This window comes from Lissotriton vulgaris, chromosome 2_1 (assembly GCF_964263255.1).
Source record: "Lissotriton vulgaris chromosome 2_1, aLisVul1.2, whole genome shotgun sequence".
In the NCBI taxonomy this organism is placed as follows: Eukaryota; Metazoa; Chordata; class Amphibia; order Caudata; family Salamandridae; genus Lissotriton; species Lissotriton vulgaris.
Window position 1 is genome coordinate 1,960,969,598 of NC_141687.1, and position 17,698 is coordinate 1,960,987,295.

Sequence of the window (17,698 nt, forward strand, 5' to 3'; positions counted from 1 at the left end):
TCATTAAAAAAAAAATTGCGATTATTCAAATTGGAAGTGCAAATTACCACGAGGTTCAACCTCGTGGTAATTTGCGAAATTGTTTAAAAATGCTTGAAAATGCATTTTTTAAACTGTCCAGTTACAGACACACATGTCCTTAGGACATGTGTGTGTGAAACATGCACTTTCAATTGCATTTCAGGGGTGCAGGGGGGGGGGTCCTTTGGACCCCCCCCTGCACCCATGAAATTTTCTAAGTGCCACTCGCAATTTGCTACTGCCTTCCAATTGACTACATTGATTCCTATGGGCCTATAGGCCCATAGGAATCAATGTAATGCCATTCCTTAATTGCACTTCGCAATTAAGGAATCGCAATTTCCGAAAATTAAGAAATCCTAAAAACTTTTAGGATTTCTTGATGCATAGCATTTTGCATTTCCTAAATAGCGATTCCTTAATTTTCGCTATTTAAGAAAAGCAAAATCCTAGATTGATTCATGTGGGGGATAGTTCCAAGGATAAAGACGTTGAAGTGGGGCGGTAGAAGCTTCTGATTTTTAGCTCCGAAATATGGAACTCTATGCCCCTGCATCTTAGAATCCAAAATAATCTACTTCAGTTTCGGAGGAATCTCAAAACCTTGCTGTTTTAGCTGTATATACCCAGCTGCATTTCTCCTTGCTCTGTATTTTTGACAGTTAAGCGCTAAGACGCCACGGCATACCCGCACTCTATAAAACCCCTCATTTCATTACATTTCATTTCATCATGAATGGTGACCCTACCATTTATGAATGAAGACTTACTGCCACTGTTCATTTCAAGTTTGAGGGATGTGTTGGGGCTGTTCCTGCTGATTGACAGCAGGGTGAGGGATAACTTGAGTTGCTTAAAAATTAAAGTGCGCATTGCGAATCGGCCATCTTTCTTCCAGCCCAACTTGCGCACTTCTGACAGCACTAATCCGATCTGTGTCTGCAGAGGCCACCCCTAAATGGGCCCTCGAGGGCCGGTGCCATAACGGATGCCACAGCCCTGCAAGGAACTGGGAGCACCCCGAAGCAGAGGGGGCGCACCTCGCGCAGCAGACTCGTGCCAGTAAGGCACCAGTTCACCTGGCCAATGGGGGGGCAAGTAACTTTTTTAATCCCCCCTATCAGGGTACACCCCCAAGATCGGTTGGATAGTTAGCAGGGGGAGATATAAGTTGTCGCTCCCCACACTACAGCTAACTACTGCATCATGGAGTTTGGGAGGGTGCCGGAGGTTTTTGCGAGAGGATTGTGGACTAGGGTCCTACCGGTCACTTGCGTTACCACCTGGTATTCAGGACATCAGTGCTTCCCCTTGTGCTCAGCAGCATAGCAAGCACTCCTTCGGGCCAGCGGTGAGGTTCCAGCATATGGCAGGACATGTCGGGCAGCAGGACTGGGCCCCCATTTCACCACCACAGCCCTGAAAAACATTGCTGGCATCTAAGAAAAAGAGGGCGGCCTAAGACAGACTGCAGTGAGGGGGACCCCTTTCCCTTCACTCCACCACTTAGGTGTCACAGCATTCCGGAGAAGAGGGCAGAAAAGCCAGGAGGCAGGCAGATAGCGGGATCCCTTTTCTCCCTGCTCCATTACTGCAGCGTCCGGGTGAAGAGGGCAGTGTAAGGCAGGAAGCAGCGAGTGGGCCCCTCTTACCCCGCCACATTGAGAAGTTCAATCTGCTGCTTTTTCAGAAGGAGGGCAGGAGGACCGATGAGCGGGTTTTACCTCCCAGGACATGGCCAGGGCTGAAACCGCCCCGCCTACGCAGCGCTATGTCTGGATCGTCGGGCCAGTGCGGCCCGATTGAAAGCTGGGATCCAGGTTCGTAAATCTCATATAGAACGGCCTGTAAAGTGACTGGTGCGTGTGCAAAGTGCTCTGATACCTCCAAGGGGAGGTCACACCATATAAAATGACAAGAAAAATGACAGTCCTTGCAGGAGAAAGTGTTTGCCAAAAAGGTCGCTAATCCTGGAGTTATTCAAATTCTCTGCAACAATTTTAGCATCTTTAAGAATAAAAATAGCAAAGGGCATAGTCGCAGACTCTCATTTAAGCATCAGTCTACAACAGATTGATTATTACTGAAAGAGCAATCCCTGGGATAAAACACTTGGGGGCAAGTTTGGTACATGCATAAGGCAGCAGCACCCCGCCACACCGCAAGGGACAGCAGCATTTCAGCTAAAAGAGAACAGGCTAGGATGGCAAACTGCAATAGAGGGGACCAACCAACCCAGCTAGGAGAATTGTTGCAGCAAATCAGGGCAGCTTCTGAGGAACATGGGACCAGCTGGCTGCGAACATACATGGAGAGGAGGCCGAGAGAGGACCATGGCAACCAGCGGAAACCACGGGTTGAGCAGCTCCCCGGTAGAGGCAAAGGGCCCCAGATAAGGCACCAAGAAAGGCCGCAGCCAAGAAGGGGCCCAGGGGGATGACCTGCCGCCTGTAGCCATTCCGGCGCTGCCAAGTGGTGAGCATATTGGTGCTATAGTGCAGGAATACCTAAAGTCGTTTGTCCCATTGTTATTTAATGGCCTGGGCACACAGGGGCTGGGGGCTGCAGGTACTTCACCTCAAGGGGGGTCTCAGGGCTGCCATGGCATCTTATTAAACCGGGCAGTGAGCAACAGGAATGTTTACGGAACCAGCTGGTTGGGCCAACTGATGCCAGCACCCATGCACAGGAAACAGAAGGGGTATGGCATCCCCCATGGAGGCATGGGGTATTGCAAATAGAGTTGGCAACCAAGATAGAACAGGTCACCCCCCTGGGGCTTACACTTGGACATCAGCAGGCCATCCACCCTTGGTCACAGGGGCCACAGGATTAGAGGGTTGCATACCTTTAGCAATTAAGGAGAGGATATGGAGAAAGGAGTTCATAGATATTTTCTTACTGTTAGAGATACAATTGACTGGGCTAGACTTAACAGTGTGTGATAAGAAGGATGAGGACAGGAGAGAGAGGAGAAAGGAGAGAAAGGAAAGGACCTTTGATAATTGGTTAGGCACCTTCACAATAATGGCCTGCATTATTGTTGGAAATTTCTACAGGAAGCAGCAAATCTTTGGCTATACGAGGTCAATATCCACGGGGCACACAGGCAGTTGCCAGGGGATGCATGTCTGGAACATGTGAAAGGTTTTAGGTTAAAAATGCAGGCCCACCCTGAGATGGAATGTAATGAGGAGAACATATTTCATATTTATAGATAAAATGATGGTGACGAAAGAGGGCAAAACATGGGCAAGTAAGGGCACAAAGGCATGGGTAGGTCATTTCACAGGCCCAAAACATATATAATAATTGGAAACCACCACCCACCAGCAGGCAGGCTGCCATTGCTGGAAGTACAAGGCCAATGGATGCATGTGGGGGGCCTCTTAAAAGTTTCAACACATATGTCCTACCTGCGGGGGGGCACCCAGCTGCAGGGTGCAGATGCAAAAAGTAGGAGCAGCGAGGGGACGAGAAAGAGAAAAAGAAGAAGCAGTAATACTGACACAGGGGTGCTGGGGGACTGGAGGCCTTGAACAGTTACCAGCAAGCCAAATCCCCCATTAACTCGAACCAGCTCAGACAGTTAGCTAACAAGTACCATAACAAAGAGTGCACAAGGATGCTAGTGAAAGGTTATGATGAAGGATTTGTCAAACCATGTGTAGGCCCCTTGAACACGGGTAGCACCAACAACTTGAAATCAGCGCTGTAGCACCCAGAGATAGTGAGGTAGGAAATAGACAAAGAAATAGCCTGGGTAGGGTTGAAGGCCCATTGCCCCTCCTCACCCCCTGGTACCAAAGGGACTAGTGATATCTCCATTGGGGAAGATTCCAAAGAAGGAAGCAGGCCAGTTCAGATGTATTCACCACCTCTCCTTCCCAGAGGGTGAGTCTGTCAATGATGGTATTAGCTCAGAAGTATGCTCAGTGAGCTATGCGACAGTGGACGATGCCATTGACCTAGTAAGGGTGATGGGACATGGCGCCCTTATGTCTAAAGCCGACATCGAGTCTGCATTCCGCCTCCTCCAGATTCACCCAGTAAGACTCATCATCATCACGCGGGACACATTACTAGCAGAATTTAACAGCAGGTTAATTTGGAGAAAGGTTTGGGTGATGGCCAGACAGATTGTCTTGTTCACAGACTCATCAGGCAGCACAGGTTTTGGGGCAATTCCAGAGGACAAGTGGTGCGCAGGGTTATGGCTGGACAGCTGGCATAAACAGGGCGTCACCAGCAAAATCACATTCCTAGAACTGTTCCCCATTATAGTCGCCCTGGTGGTCTGAAAGGAAATATTGAGGGACATGAAGATGACACTCTGGTCTGATAACAAAGGAGTAGTGGAGGAAATCAACAGAGGGATAGCCTGCCGCCCGGACACATTAAGGCTAATGCGTCGCTTTGTTCAATTACAGTTTGAAGGGAACATAAAGCTGAAAGCACGCCATGTAACGGGAGTGGAGAACAAAGTGGCGGATGCCCCCTCCTGCACACAGATGAGCAGATTCAGGGAGCTGTCACCAGCGGCAAGAAGGACATGACCCCCTTCCCAGAAGACTTATGGTCTCTGGCAAAACAGACTTGTCACTACTAGTGGCCAAGCGCTACAAGAGATATGCAGGGACATTGATGCTCATAGGAAATATGCAGACACTGGGCAATGCAGGCAACACAAGGGGGGCTGTGGAGCAATTCATTCAGTGGGCATTTATGAACAGAAGGATGAGATCCTGGGCCTATTAGGGGTAGTACACTTCTCCAAGTTAATCCTGGGACAGGACCCCACCACCTCCTATTACATCAAAGCAGCGATGAAGGGTTGGAAGTGCTCGGAAGGGGTAACATTGTACAATCGTAGGCCCATAGACTTCAATGTATTGGTTTTACTCATGGATGCACTTGGGGAAGTAGCAAAAGACACATATGAGCTGAACCTGTTCAAAGCAGCCTTTGCGACTACATTCCGTGGGGCATTTAGGCTGAGCGATCTAGTGGCCGCGGCTTGGACAGGCACTGCAGAGACGTGCCTACTGGCAGCCGTCGTCAGGCCCGGGTGGCGGAAGTGGAACTGCGGTTGAGGTCAAACACTGACCAGCCCAGAAAAGGTGCATTAGGGACCCCAAATTCTGCGCAGTATGCTGCCCACTAACCTACATGGCAGCACGGCCGGTGGTAAAGGACCCCCTGTTCAAGTATAGGGATGGTAACCTCTTACGTAAATTCCAGTTTTCAGCAGTGATGCACCATGCACTGGGCAGGTTGGACCTCCCACCAGCGGCTTTTGGTTCTCATTTATTCAGGACTGGGGCAGCGACCACAGCAGCCCAGCATGGGATGTCCTTGACAGGGATCTAGGCCTTCGGCTGATGGCAGTCCAAGGCATACAGGACCTAGGTAAGACTCCAGCTGCTGTATACAAACCCGGCAGCGTGTATGAGTATGTGTACACCTGACATTCTCCTGACACTGTAAATATTGCCTCAGCAGGGTGCCCTCTGCTAGTATGAGTGGTGTATCACTCTTTAGTTTCACGGATGAATTTGAGGTGGCAGCGGGCAGGCCATAGGCAGAGAGGTAGGCCAGTCAACACATGCGTCCGATGATGATGGGGTCACCTAGGGATGAGATAGGGCCAACTGCCAGCTGTCCTCAAGGACCTGCGGACGGACACAGCCTAGCAACCAGACATGTTGATAATTCACCTGGGTGGGCACGACTTAGCTCGGCTGGGGAGAAAAGAGCTACTCTACAAATGGTCCTAACGGAGGCAGTGCGGTGCTTTGGAAGCACTGTCATCATTTGGTCTGAGCTGATTAGCAGGTTGGTGTCATGTGGGGCAGAATCGCACAAGCGGTCGAGAACTTTAAAAGGAAACTAAATATTGCAGTAATTAAGTTCCTACGTGCTCTAAGGGCGGGACGTGGTTCACCTATCGGAGGAAGGGATGCACGTATTCTGGAGCAACATGTGGAGTGCGATGTTTTTAGCAGGTTGCACCAAACAAAAGACCAAGAGGATGGTTGCATGGGGGGTAGCAGCAGGAAGACGCGAGACTCACTGGGGTTATGGTGGATAAGAAAGGTACATTTTGTTGGTTATGGAAGCGCACCAACAGGGCGGTGTGTCAAAGGAGGGCCGCTCACTTTGGGATGCCTTACGGCAGGGTGCGAAGGCCTGACAAAAGTGGGTAGAAAATGGAGCCGGACCCCGCCAGATGGCAGGGCACAAGAGACTAGCAAGGTAGCGAGTTGAGGCCTAACTCCAGGGAGGGACTATCCCCCACATGCAAAGGGGCATGGAAACCAACAGAACAAAGTACGAACTGTGATTTACAACTCTATGATATGCAAATGAGTTATGATCAGCAAGTGATTTATGACCAACAAATAATTTAGGCTTCATGATTTATGACGATAATGCAGAATGATTTATGACACCAAATGTATGACTGCTTCTATCAAAATGATTTATAATACAGCAATGATTTATGACACATGATTTATGATGAGCAACAGAATGACATATGACACCCGATTATACGATGGTTTATGATGATGATTTATGACACTGGACATACAAAATAGGTCCAGGAAAAGTAAAAAATGTGTAGGTATGTAAATATAATAAAACTGCGCCCAACAACGACCACAAAACTACGAGTTTTGGCTGTCTTTAGTAATACATGTATGTAAGATTTACATACCATCTTCGAATGGGCACAGTGCGGGTGTTATAAACAGCTGGGCAGATTACAGCCACAGGTCCCCAGTCTCCAAAGGAGCGCTGGGGAAGCAGGCTCCAACCAATCCTGGTGCTTCCCTGCAGGATAGCAGCTCCAGGATTCATAGGGTTCATTCTCTGTGCTGTGGCTGCATTCAGAATCACACCCTTGTCGTGATTGGAGTGGGATTGTTGGAACTGAGAGAGCGCAATTTGAATGAAACATATGTCTGTACCATATTTACAAGCCTGCCACGTAAAGTTAACACGTGTAGCGTAATGTTAGCATATGTAACTTAAGTAATAAGAAAATGTATTTGTATTTACTCCAGAATGTGCATTAGAATTAGAAAGGCCCGTATATAGGTTGGGCTAAATGTAGAAATGTATGGAAATGCTTAAGAACAGTAAAACGTGCGAAGCTGAATTCATATATGTATGCAACAATTAAACGGAGAAAGAAGATGAAATGTAAATTGAAGAAATGTGCAGACTATATAGCACTGTATAAGAACAAGAGTATAACGTTGTATTTTATGTAACGTAGAGTCGAGTATAATCAAGGATTTGCTAATTCGATTATATATATATGTGTGTTAAAAGTCATACTGTCTAGAAGAGTTTGTAGGAATTTTAGGATGGTGTGATCATATGTGATTTTAACCTAACGGACCAAGCATTCGCAGGAGTGTAGTCTACTACGTATAATTTAGTGGGCTCACTGGAGTAGGGGAATAGCTTTGATCTGTACGTGCGGGACAAGAGTCAAAGGCCTCGTTAAATTAAAGTGACAATGTGGACGAAGTTTATGGCCTAAGTGAGATAAGCGACTCTTGGAATTTGGGGTCTTGTTTAGAAGTGACCGTTCTCAGGACCAAAAGGGTTACCAAAACAACAGTAATGAATAGAGCTCTGTTTGAGGTGATAGACTTTGGACTGAAAGTGTCAACTGGAATGTCATGGAGGTTACCAGCACGATTACGAAGATGGCGCCTAAGAAGCAAGGTCAACTTAACAGACGACTCGAAGAGGCGAACTATGGAAAAACCCAGAAGTGAGACTACGTGAAATGTGTACGTGGTGGGCGTCTCAAAGGGGCGTTCCACCCATACTGTGATTTTGTATTTAGGGACAGCACCCCGGGGAGAAGGAGAGCAGATGGCCTGAGTAGCGGAGCAGGGCAGATCTGAACAAGGAGAGAGCAGTAGGCCGAGGACCCTTAGAGAGCGGATGGGTAGGCAGATAGGATACTGCTTCTCGACATAGGTTTTCATCAGAGACTAAGAGAGTTTGAACTTCTTTGGAAGTCAAACTGCTGACACCTTTTTAGGTAAAAGAACTTGCGAAGTAGGGATGTCACTTAGCATAGAGTAGGGACAGATTTAACTTGTTTTTCTCTTCTTTTAGATGACGCAACAGATCCACTTTGTGTCTATGTTATTCAATTTGTTGATTTTGGAATTGGTTTTGATCGTTTTCTTTTGTAGATTGAGATTCTTTAGGGAATTTATGTTTCTTTTAGTTCCTGTATATTTGTTGAATCTTATCCTGAGAGGATTGTATTTGCAATTAACTCTGATTTTATATTAAACTTCTTAAACTTTATCAGTCGTAAGTGGTTCTTCAGAGTTGCGTCAGTCTATGGGGTTGATTTAATCTTATGTGGGTTTGCCTTTTACTCAATGACAGTCAATAATCGATCCAAAATTGGATGAATGAGATAGGTATCTAGGTAATCAGAAAAGGTATCAAAATCTCATTCCCCGCAGAACGGACACCTCATTGTGACTGGAAATGTTAAGGTAGGTAACGTATGGCATGAGTCCACTTCAATTTGTAGAAATATGTTTTACTGCTGGCTTCCCTCTTCGCTTGACTCAAAATGTATCTAATTCATTTGAATCTGTGTGGTGGGCGCAGTCTGTGTGAAAACAGAAAACAAAACTATTTGATGCTGCCTGGCTCAAGTGCTACGGATAGGTCTTGTAGCCCTTTCTACCTCATTCCTTTCAGAATCACAATTTGGACACCAGCTGCATCATAGTGAATTTTCATTCTGACTTTAACACTATTGATTTTAAATTATAACTTGAGATCAAAATGATCGCCCCTTTTATATTACAAGCTGAGTACTAAACTCTCATGTGGAAAACGGCACATACCTGTGGCATACATTTTCTCGATGATGCCCCTCATGATACAGTAAAAAGTCTCCACTGCTGTGGCACCCCTCTCTGGGTTTGACAGGCGCCAGTATGCCCACTTTGGGAGGCAAACTCCAAAGAGGAGCGAAGGGGGTTGAGCCAGAGGTTGCTGTCTGTTCTATATTAATGGGAGGATGATATACAATTTCCGTTGGTTTGGGGGTTACATTTTACTTGATGTGCAATCTGAAAGGCAGCGTTTTGTTTGTCATGTGTCATCAGTGTAGTGTAGCTGATTGTTTTGCAAGCATGGGCTACATTTTGTGGGACTCTGGCATCTTTTATGGTTGGTGAAATAATGTTGTGTTGGGGCAACAGGCACCAGAAAGCAGATCAATTTACTGTGCACTTTAAAACGTATTGAAATGCAATAGCACTGTTGTTATATAGCAGGCCGCATTTACGTTTGTTTTGTACTATAGAAGCATGTATCCTCTGCCATAGGCATCCCCAGCTTTGTGATGTATTTGCTTTTATGCCGTACCACTTTCAAATGCCACTAGCCGCAACTGGGCCGCATACACCTTTTTAGAGGAGCCTCCAAACAGGTTTTGCTACTGCAGAGTAGAACTTAGTGGGAGCTACCGTGAAGTTAGGCTGACTGGTGATGTACCTTGGGTGAATGAATGAACAAGTAGGTCCCAGTCTCCTGTTAGTTCTCAAGCAGTTTTTGATGGAAATATTCAAAGTCAAAGTTTTCACTAATGGCTGTTTGGACACCTTTAAAACCATTTCCAAAGGTCCAGGACTGGGTGAGCATCACATAGAGGGCATAACTTACTTAAGGCATGGTCCAGGTGTGAGTTCAAGGTTTTTGGAGCTTTTTTATGTCCCTATAGCTCAGAAGAGAAGGTCAGCCAACTAGCCCTCGGAGCCACTCTGGTAGTCCTGAGATCAAGCAGCAAGGCAGTCCTGGAGCAGTCCTCAGAGGATACAAAGCAGGCTTTAAGCAGCAAGCCAGTCCTCTGGTAGCAGCAGAGCAGTCTGCAAAAGTACAATGCAGGCCTCAACAAGCAGGGCAGTCCTCTGAAGTAACAAAGCATTCCTGCGTGGGGTCCTCTGCAGGTGTAGGAGTGAACTGAAGAGTGGGTTTTAGGGTTTAATGTCAATAACTGTTGCCAGCTTTGAAGTGGAGTTTCCCCCCCACAGATGGTTCTGGAATTTCCTTTTTCCCTGACCAGGCTCCAAGAGGTCTGGAGTGACTAAAGGCTGGTATGAAGTTCTTTGTGAGTGTACTGAGGCAGCACATTTGAATGGTAAGTGTATCAGGGAGCAGCTCCGTTCCACACGTCCTTATGGAATACCCCATTCTACCAACACCTAGTCCCTCTTTGTCTTACTGTCTCAGAGAAATACACAAAGGTGAACGACCATGCTAATGACAGTCATTTGAACCAGGACACAGGCTTCAGGCACCAAATAGTTTCAAAAAATGCAATTTTCAGGAATGTGACTTTAAACCTGACTTTACCATTAAAGAGGTTTGTGAATTATAATTATTTTCAATCCAAGTATGGCATTTCTACCTGTTCCCAATCAAAAGTTATCAAATGCAATAAAGTAACTCAATGTTATCCTACAGAAGGAGGCCTCATAATAGTGAAAAACTAATTTAGTAGTTTTTTTACCACCAGGACATGTACAACTTGAAATTAAATTTCTAACTTTTGAAATAAAATACACTCTGCCCTCTGACCTGTTTAGACCCTACCTTAGGGGTGACATATAGGGCCAGATGTAGAAACCCTAATACCGGTCGGTAACGGCCGAAATTACTGAATTTCGGCCGTTACCGACCGGTATTAGGCATTTGGCATGTAGGTGGCTACATTTCAGATTCGGTAATTTACCGAATCGGTATTTAAGAATTCGGTAAATTACCAAATCTGAAATGTAGGAAGCACTCAAGTGAGTGTTTTTCACCTGTAAGGATTCGTTATTTACCACCAACTACAAGTTGGTGATAAATTATGAAAACCCTAAAAAAAGTAATTTTTTGCTTTTAATAACAGTGCCATGTGGCATACAGGCATGTATGTGTGCCACATGTCCACCCATGCACAATTCAGGGGTGCAACAGGGTGTCAAAGTGACACCCTGCCACCCTTGAATGTTTCCCTCCTTTTACCGAATCCGTAAATACCGATTCGGTAATTCCTATTCATTCCTATGGGCCTACAGACCCATAGGAATGAATGGGGATTACCGCATCAGTATTTACCGATTCGGTAATACTTACCGAGTAATTACCTACATAGCATTTACCAATTCTAATATACCAAATTGGTAAAATTCGGTATTTTAGATTCGGTAAATGTAGTTTACCTACATCTAGCCCATAGGCACTAAAATGGGAGGTCTATACGTGGCAAAACAATCCAATGCAACACAGAAAAACCTTCCTGCAAAGAACTGTGCAGGGAGGCAAAGGGAAGTCCACAGTCCAGGGACACGCCTGAGGACAGATGTGACTATAAAATAAAATGTAATTCAATTTAACCTTAGCAATGCTGTTTAGTGGGGAACCCCCAACATGACATACCACAACAAATCACACACATCACAATATTCTTAGGATACCTCACCCTTTAGGTATAATGGGCGGCTCTGTGGTAGTTTGCCAATTTAAGGTGAGGGTAAAAATGCAAACAAAAACAGGGTGGTTAGTGTCCAGTTACTAACCATTCCCCAATGATTTAGTGGCTTAGACATGGAAACTGAAGTTACCCATGTTTTTGGGAAAGTCTATTGCCCTGCTGCTGACCAACTTTTGCAAAAATAAGGTGACTTTGGATGTAAGTCCTGTACCTGTACTCTCCCTAATTCTGGAATGTTTCCCTATCATGTACTTTACTGTCCGTTTCCAGAATAATTTTCTAATCTGTGTTAATATTTCGGCCTTTTTGTATCTTTTATTGCTAGCAAGATGGGTTTCAAGTGTCCACTTGTGAAGGATGTTTGGGCCTGTGAGCGGGACAGGTCACATTTTCATGCCCAAGTAGCTGTGTGGATTTAGGAAACTTTGTGCTTCAAAGAGGAGTGCAAATTTCTTTTAATTTGCCCAAGAGAGTATCCACCCAACACAGATAGGATATCAGGCAGCAGGGATTTGTCTAACAGAAGAAACACTTCTCTTCTCTGGGATTATTCAATGAAGTGACTGCCATTGTGTATCAGTGCTGCTGCCACAGGCATAGAAGACATAGGCATAGAAAGGGCAAGCTTTAACTATTCAATTGCCAAGTGTATGAAAGCTCCCGCTCCTAAGACTAAACCCCCTTTTATAAAATATCTAATGGGTGCACAAATATGTAAAAAAAAATGATTCATTCCGCTTGGTTAAGCTTTCTTTCGAATATGACACGTTACAACGCACAGGTTCACATGCATGCCATTACAACGATCGCGTTTTTGCGATGCATACAGTTACAACGCAAGTCATTACAACGACTTGCAGTAGGGGGGACGCTGGGATTTTTAATAGCAAAATTTACTATTCCAACTCCAGTCTTTGCAACAGTAAGCAAGGTGTTGGATTTAAATCCAACACCTTCTGCCCCCTACAGCAAGTCGTTGTAACAACTTGCGTTGTAAGGGTATGCAGTGTAATAATCCGGTTGATGTACTGACCGCGTTTTAATGGCATGAGTTGCATCATTTTCATTGTAATCAATGTGTACTCTTTCTTTCATGGGTTCCCCGTTATGCCAACAACTAACTACAATGGGTCCTATCCAGAATGTTGCCATTAACCCTTTCGCTGCGGCGGCTATTCCGCCGCAGCGCTAACAGGGCGGGGCGCATGCTGGTGACAGAACCGCTCCGTCACCAGCAGCGGTTGAGCTGTGCTCGTGACGGAGCGGTTCCGTCATGGCCCGCCCCGCCCAATAAAACGCGTCGCGCAGGCGCGGCGGCCGGGCCATGACGGAACCGCTCCGTCATCAGCACAGCCCAACCGCAGCTGATGACGGAGCGGCTCCGTCATCAGCATGGAACGAGTTAATACCATCCATTTATTATGGGGGACCCTCATGTCAGCATTAGCTTCCAGTATTCCAGGGCAAGCCTTTTGTCATGGTTGACCCAATCTAGTATGAAACGGTTGTCTTCCCTTCTGCCAAAAATTACCTTCACTGTGCTCGTGCCAGCATTGTACAATGGGTGCCCGATACAAAGAATGTCCTCAAGTATGCCAGCATGAGTAATTTCCCACAGCTACCCCATATGCTAAGAGTTAGCCTGTGTATGCCGGGGTCAGTATTTTTCCATGGGTGTCCATGAATTATTTCCAGTATGCCAGCATTAGCAATTGTCCATATGGGCCCCAGTTGAATAATTACATCCAATATGCTATGTCAGCCTTTGCTAAGTTCTACTTCTAATATGCAAGTGCCAGCATTTTGTCACAGATGCCTGTCATGTTAAAAATTACCTCCAGTGTGCCATCACAAGTATTTTGCCATTGGTGACCCTATAAGCCAATAACTACCCTCAATGTGCCAGTGCCAAAGGCACTTACAAACATGTCAACATTTTCTCCATCATGCTCACTTACAATCACTCACTCTCAATCATTCTCACACAGTATAATCCCAATCTTACTGACTTTGTTTCTCTCAGTCTTACTCATTCATTCTTACTCATTCACATTCACACTCACTCTTACACAATCTTACTCTGGCCCAATTATAGTGTCTTAAACTCGATATTATTCTTACTCACACTGACTGTCTCTTGCTCTACAATTGAGCCTCATTCATTCTCTATCACTCACATTCAAGCTTACTCTCACTCACTCCTACATTCTCACACTTACTCCAACTCACTTTCATTCATTCACTGTTACTCATTCTTTCTCACGCAGCAAAACACTAATTTGTATTCGTTCTCACTCACCCCATCTCACTAACTAGCATTCACGCTTACTCTCACTCACTTCTACATTCTCACACTTACTCCAACTCACTCTCATTCATTCACTGTTACTCATTCTTTCTCACACACCAAAACACTAATTTGTATTCGTTCTCACTCACCCCATCACTCATACTCACTAACATTCAGTCCTAGTAATTCACACTCACTGGCTGTTACTCACTTCACTCATATTCACACATAATTACAGACACAAATGCTTGCACATACACGTTATACCACACAAACACAGTCTCACCCACAAACAACTGCTAATTGATCTTAATTTGAAATGTGGACTTTTAGATTTTTTAAAGCAGTAATAATGATAACTAAAATGTAAATATTTATTATTATTATTATTATTATTTGGGCATTTGTAAAGCGCCTGTTTACGCCACTGGCGTGTCCCCGCGCTGTGATAAGTGAAGTGGCTGTCCCCTCCCCTCCCATGGAAGGCTACCTGCTGAAAAGGTGGGTTTTAAGCTTCTTCCTGAACAGGACTTCAGATGGTTCTAGTCGCAGTTCTAAAGGTAGGGCATTCCAGCATCTGGGGGCGAGGTGTCTAAAAGATCTTCCTCCCATACGCGCCTTCCTTACTCTGGGGACCTTTAGCAGCCCAGTCTGCGAGGACCGTAGATTGCGTGTGGGCTCATAGTAGGTCACCAGACTCTGGAGCGGAGCAGGGGCTTTACCGCTCAGAATGCGGTGGCATGTGGAGAGGGCTTTGAACTCTACCCTCTTCTCCACAGGGAGCCAGTGGAGGCTAGTAGAGCTGGTTTGGAGGGTGACCTCCTAGGGAGCCTGAGTACAAGCCGCGCCGCAGCATTTTGAAGCACTTGCAGGCGGCCCATGACCTTGCTCGTGGCCCCCAGATATAGCAGGTTCCCATAGTCAAGTCGCGAGGTGACCAGGGCGTGCACCAGCGTCCTCCGAGCAGAAATAGGGAGAAGGTCTAAGACTTTCCTTAAGGCTCTCAGAACACCGAAACACACCCCGGCCACCCGGCTGATCTGGGGACCAAAGGCAAGGTCCTTATCCAGCCACACGCCGAGGTTCCTGGCCTCACGGCAGGGAACGGGGACCTCACCCAGGCAGGGCGGCCACCACGCCGACGACCAAGCAGATGGCCCTCTCCCCACCACGAGCACCTCAGTCTTGCTACCGTTCAACTTTAAACAGTTTGTGGACATCCAGGTTGCCAGGTCTTGCATGCAGTTCCTGAAGATGTCCGCTGCAAGGCCGGGTGCACGTGATAGGGAGATGACCAGCTGCGTGTCATCGGCGTAGGACACCAGGCGAAGACCGTGTCCCTCCACGATGGCTGCTAGGGGGGAGACATAGATATTAAATAGGGTTGGGCTCAGGGACGAGCCCTGAGGCACGCCCTGGCCCAACTCAATCTCCTTCGAATAGCATTCACCCAATCGGACCTGAAAACACCTGTCAGACAGGAAGGACCCGATCCAGCCAAGCGCTGCGCCTGTAACCCCACCTTCATTCAGACACTGTAGCAAGGTGGAATGTGCTACAGTGTCGAATGCCGCGCTTAGATCAAGTAAGATCAAAGCCATGGTTTGGCCCTCATCCACACCCTGTCGTAGCGCTTCAACTGCCACGAGAAGCGCTGATTCCGTCGAGTGAAGGGGGCGGAAGCCAAATTGCGAGTCATGGAGTAGCGAAGCCTCCTCCACGAACTGCATAAGTTGTAGGTTGGCTATTTTTTCCGCCACTTTATCCATATAGGGCAGGAGGGAAATTGGGCGAAGATTGTCAAGTTTTTCGAAACTGACATTGGCTTTCTTCTGCAGAGGGAGTACAACTGCTTGCTTCCAAGCATTGGGGACACTCTGGGACTTGAAGGAGGCATCTAATAGGTGGCGAACATAGGGTTCAAGTACTTGCAGGCTACCCTTCAACCGACTAGGAGTGGTCGGGTCTCTTGGGGAGCCAGATTTTATCGACCCGCAGATGCGGAGAAGTACCTCAGTTGGAGGGGTGACGAAGGTGGTTAATCGTTGTCCCCCTTTTTTGCCACACCGAGTGGAGCCACCAGGTCCAGGGCCTCCGTGATTCGTTGGGCTAGGTTGAAATTAATTTCTTCTACCCCCTCACCCCCAGGATGACCCTTCGCAGTTAGCGCCTGGTTGAATTTAGCTTGGGAGAACGCCGCCCATCTCCGCCTAGGGTGTTTATCAGCAGGAGGTTCGGTCGGACGCGCTCCCTACATCTCATTGGTGAATGGGATGAGATGGTGGTCGGACCATGGAATGGGGACCGGAATCTTAGCTTCCACTTGGTTCCAGTTTGCGAAAACCGGGTCAAGAAGGTGGCCCATCTTGCGGGTGGAGTGCTGTACCTTCTGCTCAAACTGCAGACCTGCCATTGTTTGACAGAAATCACTCGCCACCTTGTCCGTAGGAGTATCTAGGTGTAAGTTTAGGTCACCCAAGACTAGATATTTGTCAGTACTTAATGCGGCCTCTGTGACGCCTTCTACTAGCTTCTCGATGAAAGCTGTAGTAGAGCTGAACTAATGACCTTTGAGATATAAAAATCCCTACTCTGGCAGTTGTCTCTCTAGTAAGAGTACCCGGGGGGTGGGGGGGGGGGTAATTTCCAGTATCTTGTACACACTCAACACAAACAAAACATGGCTACAAGGATGGTAAGACGTGATGCACTGTTTATGTCAACTTTGAATAGATCTCTGTCACAGAGCATTTGTTTTTATGGTGCAATATGCTTATCCGGTATTTGTAAAGTACAAACTAATCACCCCAAGGGGTCTCAAGGTGCTCGGAGCATCAGGGAGACTAAGTAAGCTATTGTTCAGAGTCACATGGTGTTGAGCTGCGCTGCCGCTGGTGCTGGGGATCTAACCGTGAGCCTCGTGCTCCAGAGTCAGGCGCTCTGGCCACCACACCACACCTCTCCTCCTACACACCTATTAAATCATCTATGTTATATGTAGGCCCATTATTTTAGATGTGAACACTGGTGTGGCCCCCTTTTTGCACAGGAATGAGTGTCTTTATAGTCAGGGCCGGCCTTTAGCATGTGCAAGCTGTGCACCTGCACAGGGCCACCAAACCCCAGAGGCCACCACGCCAATATATATCCTTAATATATTAATCCTCTGAGGATGGATACATATTTGCGTGGCGGCCCCTGGCAGGGATTTGGCGGCCTCCGGCTCTATTCCACTTCCAAACACCCTGACCCCCCCTCTTTACTGGCCTCCGCACTCCGCCCCGCCCAGACCCCCTCTTCCGGGGCCCCCTACTTACGCTCCCTGCCCAGGGCCGCCATGAGCCTAAAGCCGCCCCTGTTATAGTTATGATATTATGATGGTTGTTGGGAAGGCAGTTGTGAAGTAAATACTTACATAATATATTTTGGACACTTACTATGTTCCATGTTGGCTCAACATGATCAGCACCCTGGTATTCCATATATGTGGCAAAGCCCTCATTAAGCCAGATGTCATTCCACCACCTCATTGTCACAAGATTGCCGAACCACTAAAAGGGAAAATTAAACCAAATGAGCATTATCAAGAGAGAACACTGTAGTGAAATACTAGGAATTGTGTAAGTGGCTAAAACTAGCAGTTTCCTTGTTCTATGAAACCAGTGCACTAACATACCAGAGCCAGATCTGTCATTCCAATTAGCAAAGCAGGGATGTGCAATTTACACACTGACTGGTTCGGGAATGAGAAAGTGATTTGTAAAGTGATCAATGTATGGGTTTGGAGCTTAATATAAATTATGTTTGTTGCATTTACCTTACATACATAATATGCCATGGATAGTGTTCTC

At 46.6% G+C, this 17,698-nt stretch overlaps 1 protein-coding gene across 1 annotated transcript in view; it reads right to left on the reverse strand.

The window, feature by feature from the left end:
• The window catches only part of LOC147733561 (aminopeptidase N-like), a 491,573-nt gene that overhangs the window by 411,150 nt on the left and 62,725 nt on the right, over positions 1 to 17,698 (reverse strand). Inside the window, exon 6 of the mRNA XM_086958148.1 lies at positions 17,285 to 17,398. Within this exon, the coding sequence (XP_086814274.1) occupies positions 17,285 to 17,398 (114 nt within the window). The remainder of the gene's footprint in view (positions 1 to 17,284; positions 17,399 to 17,698) is intronic.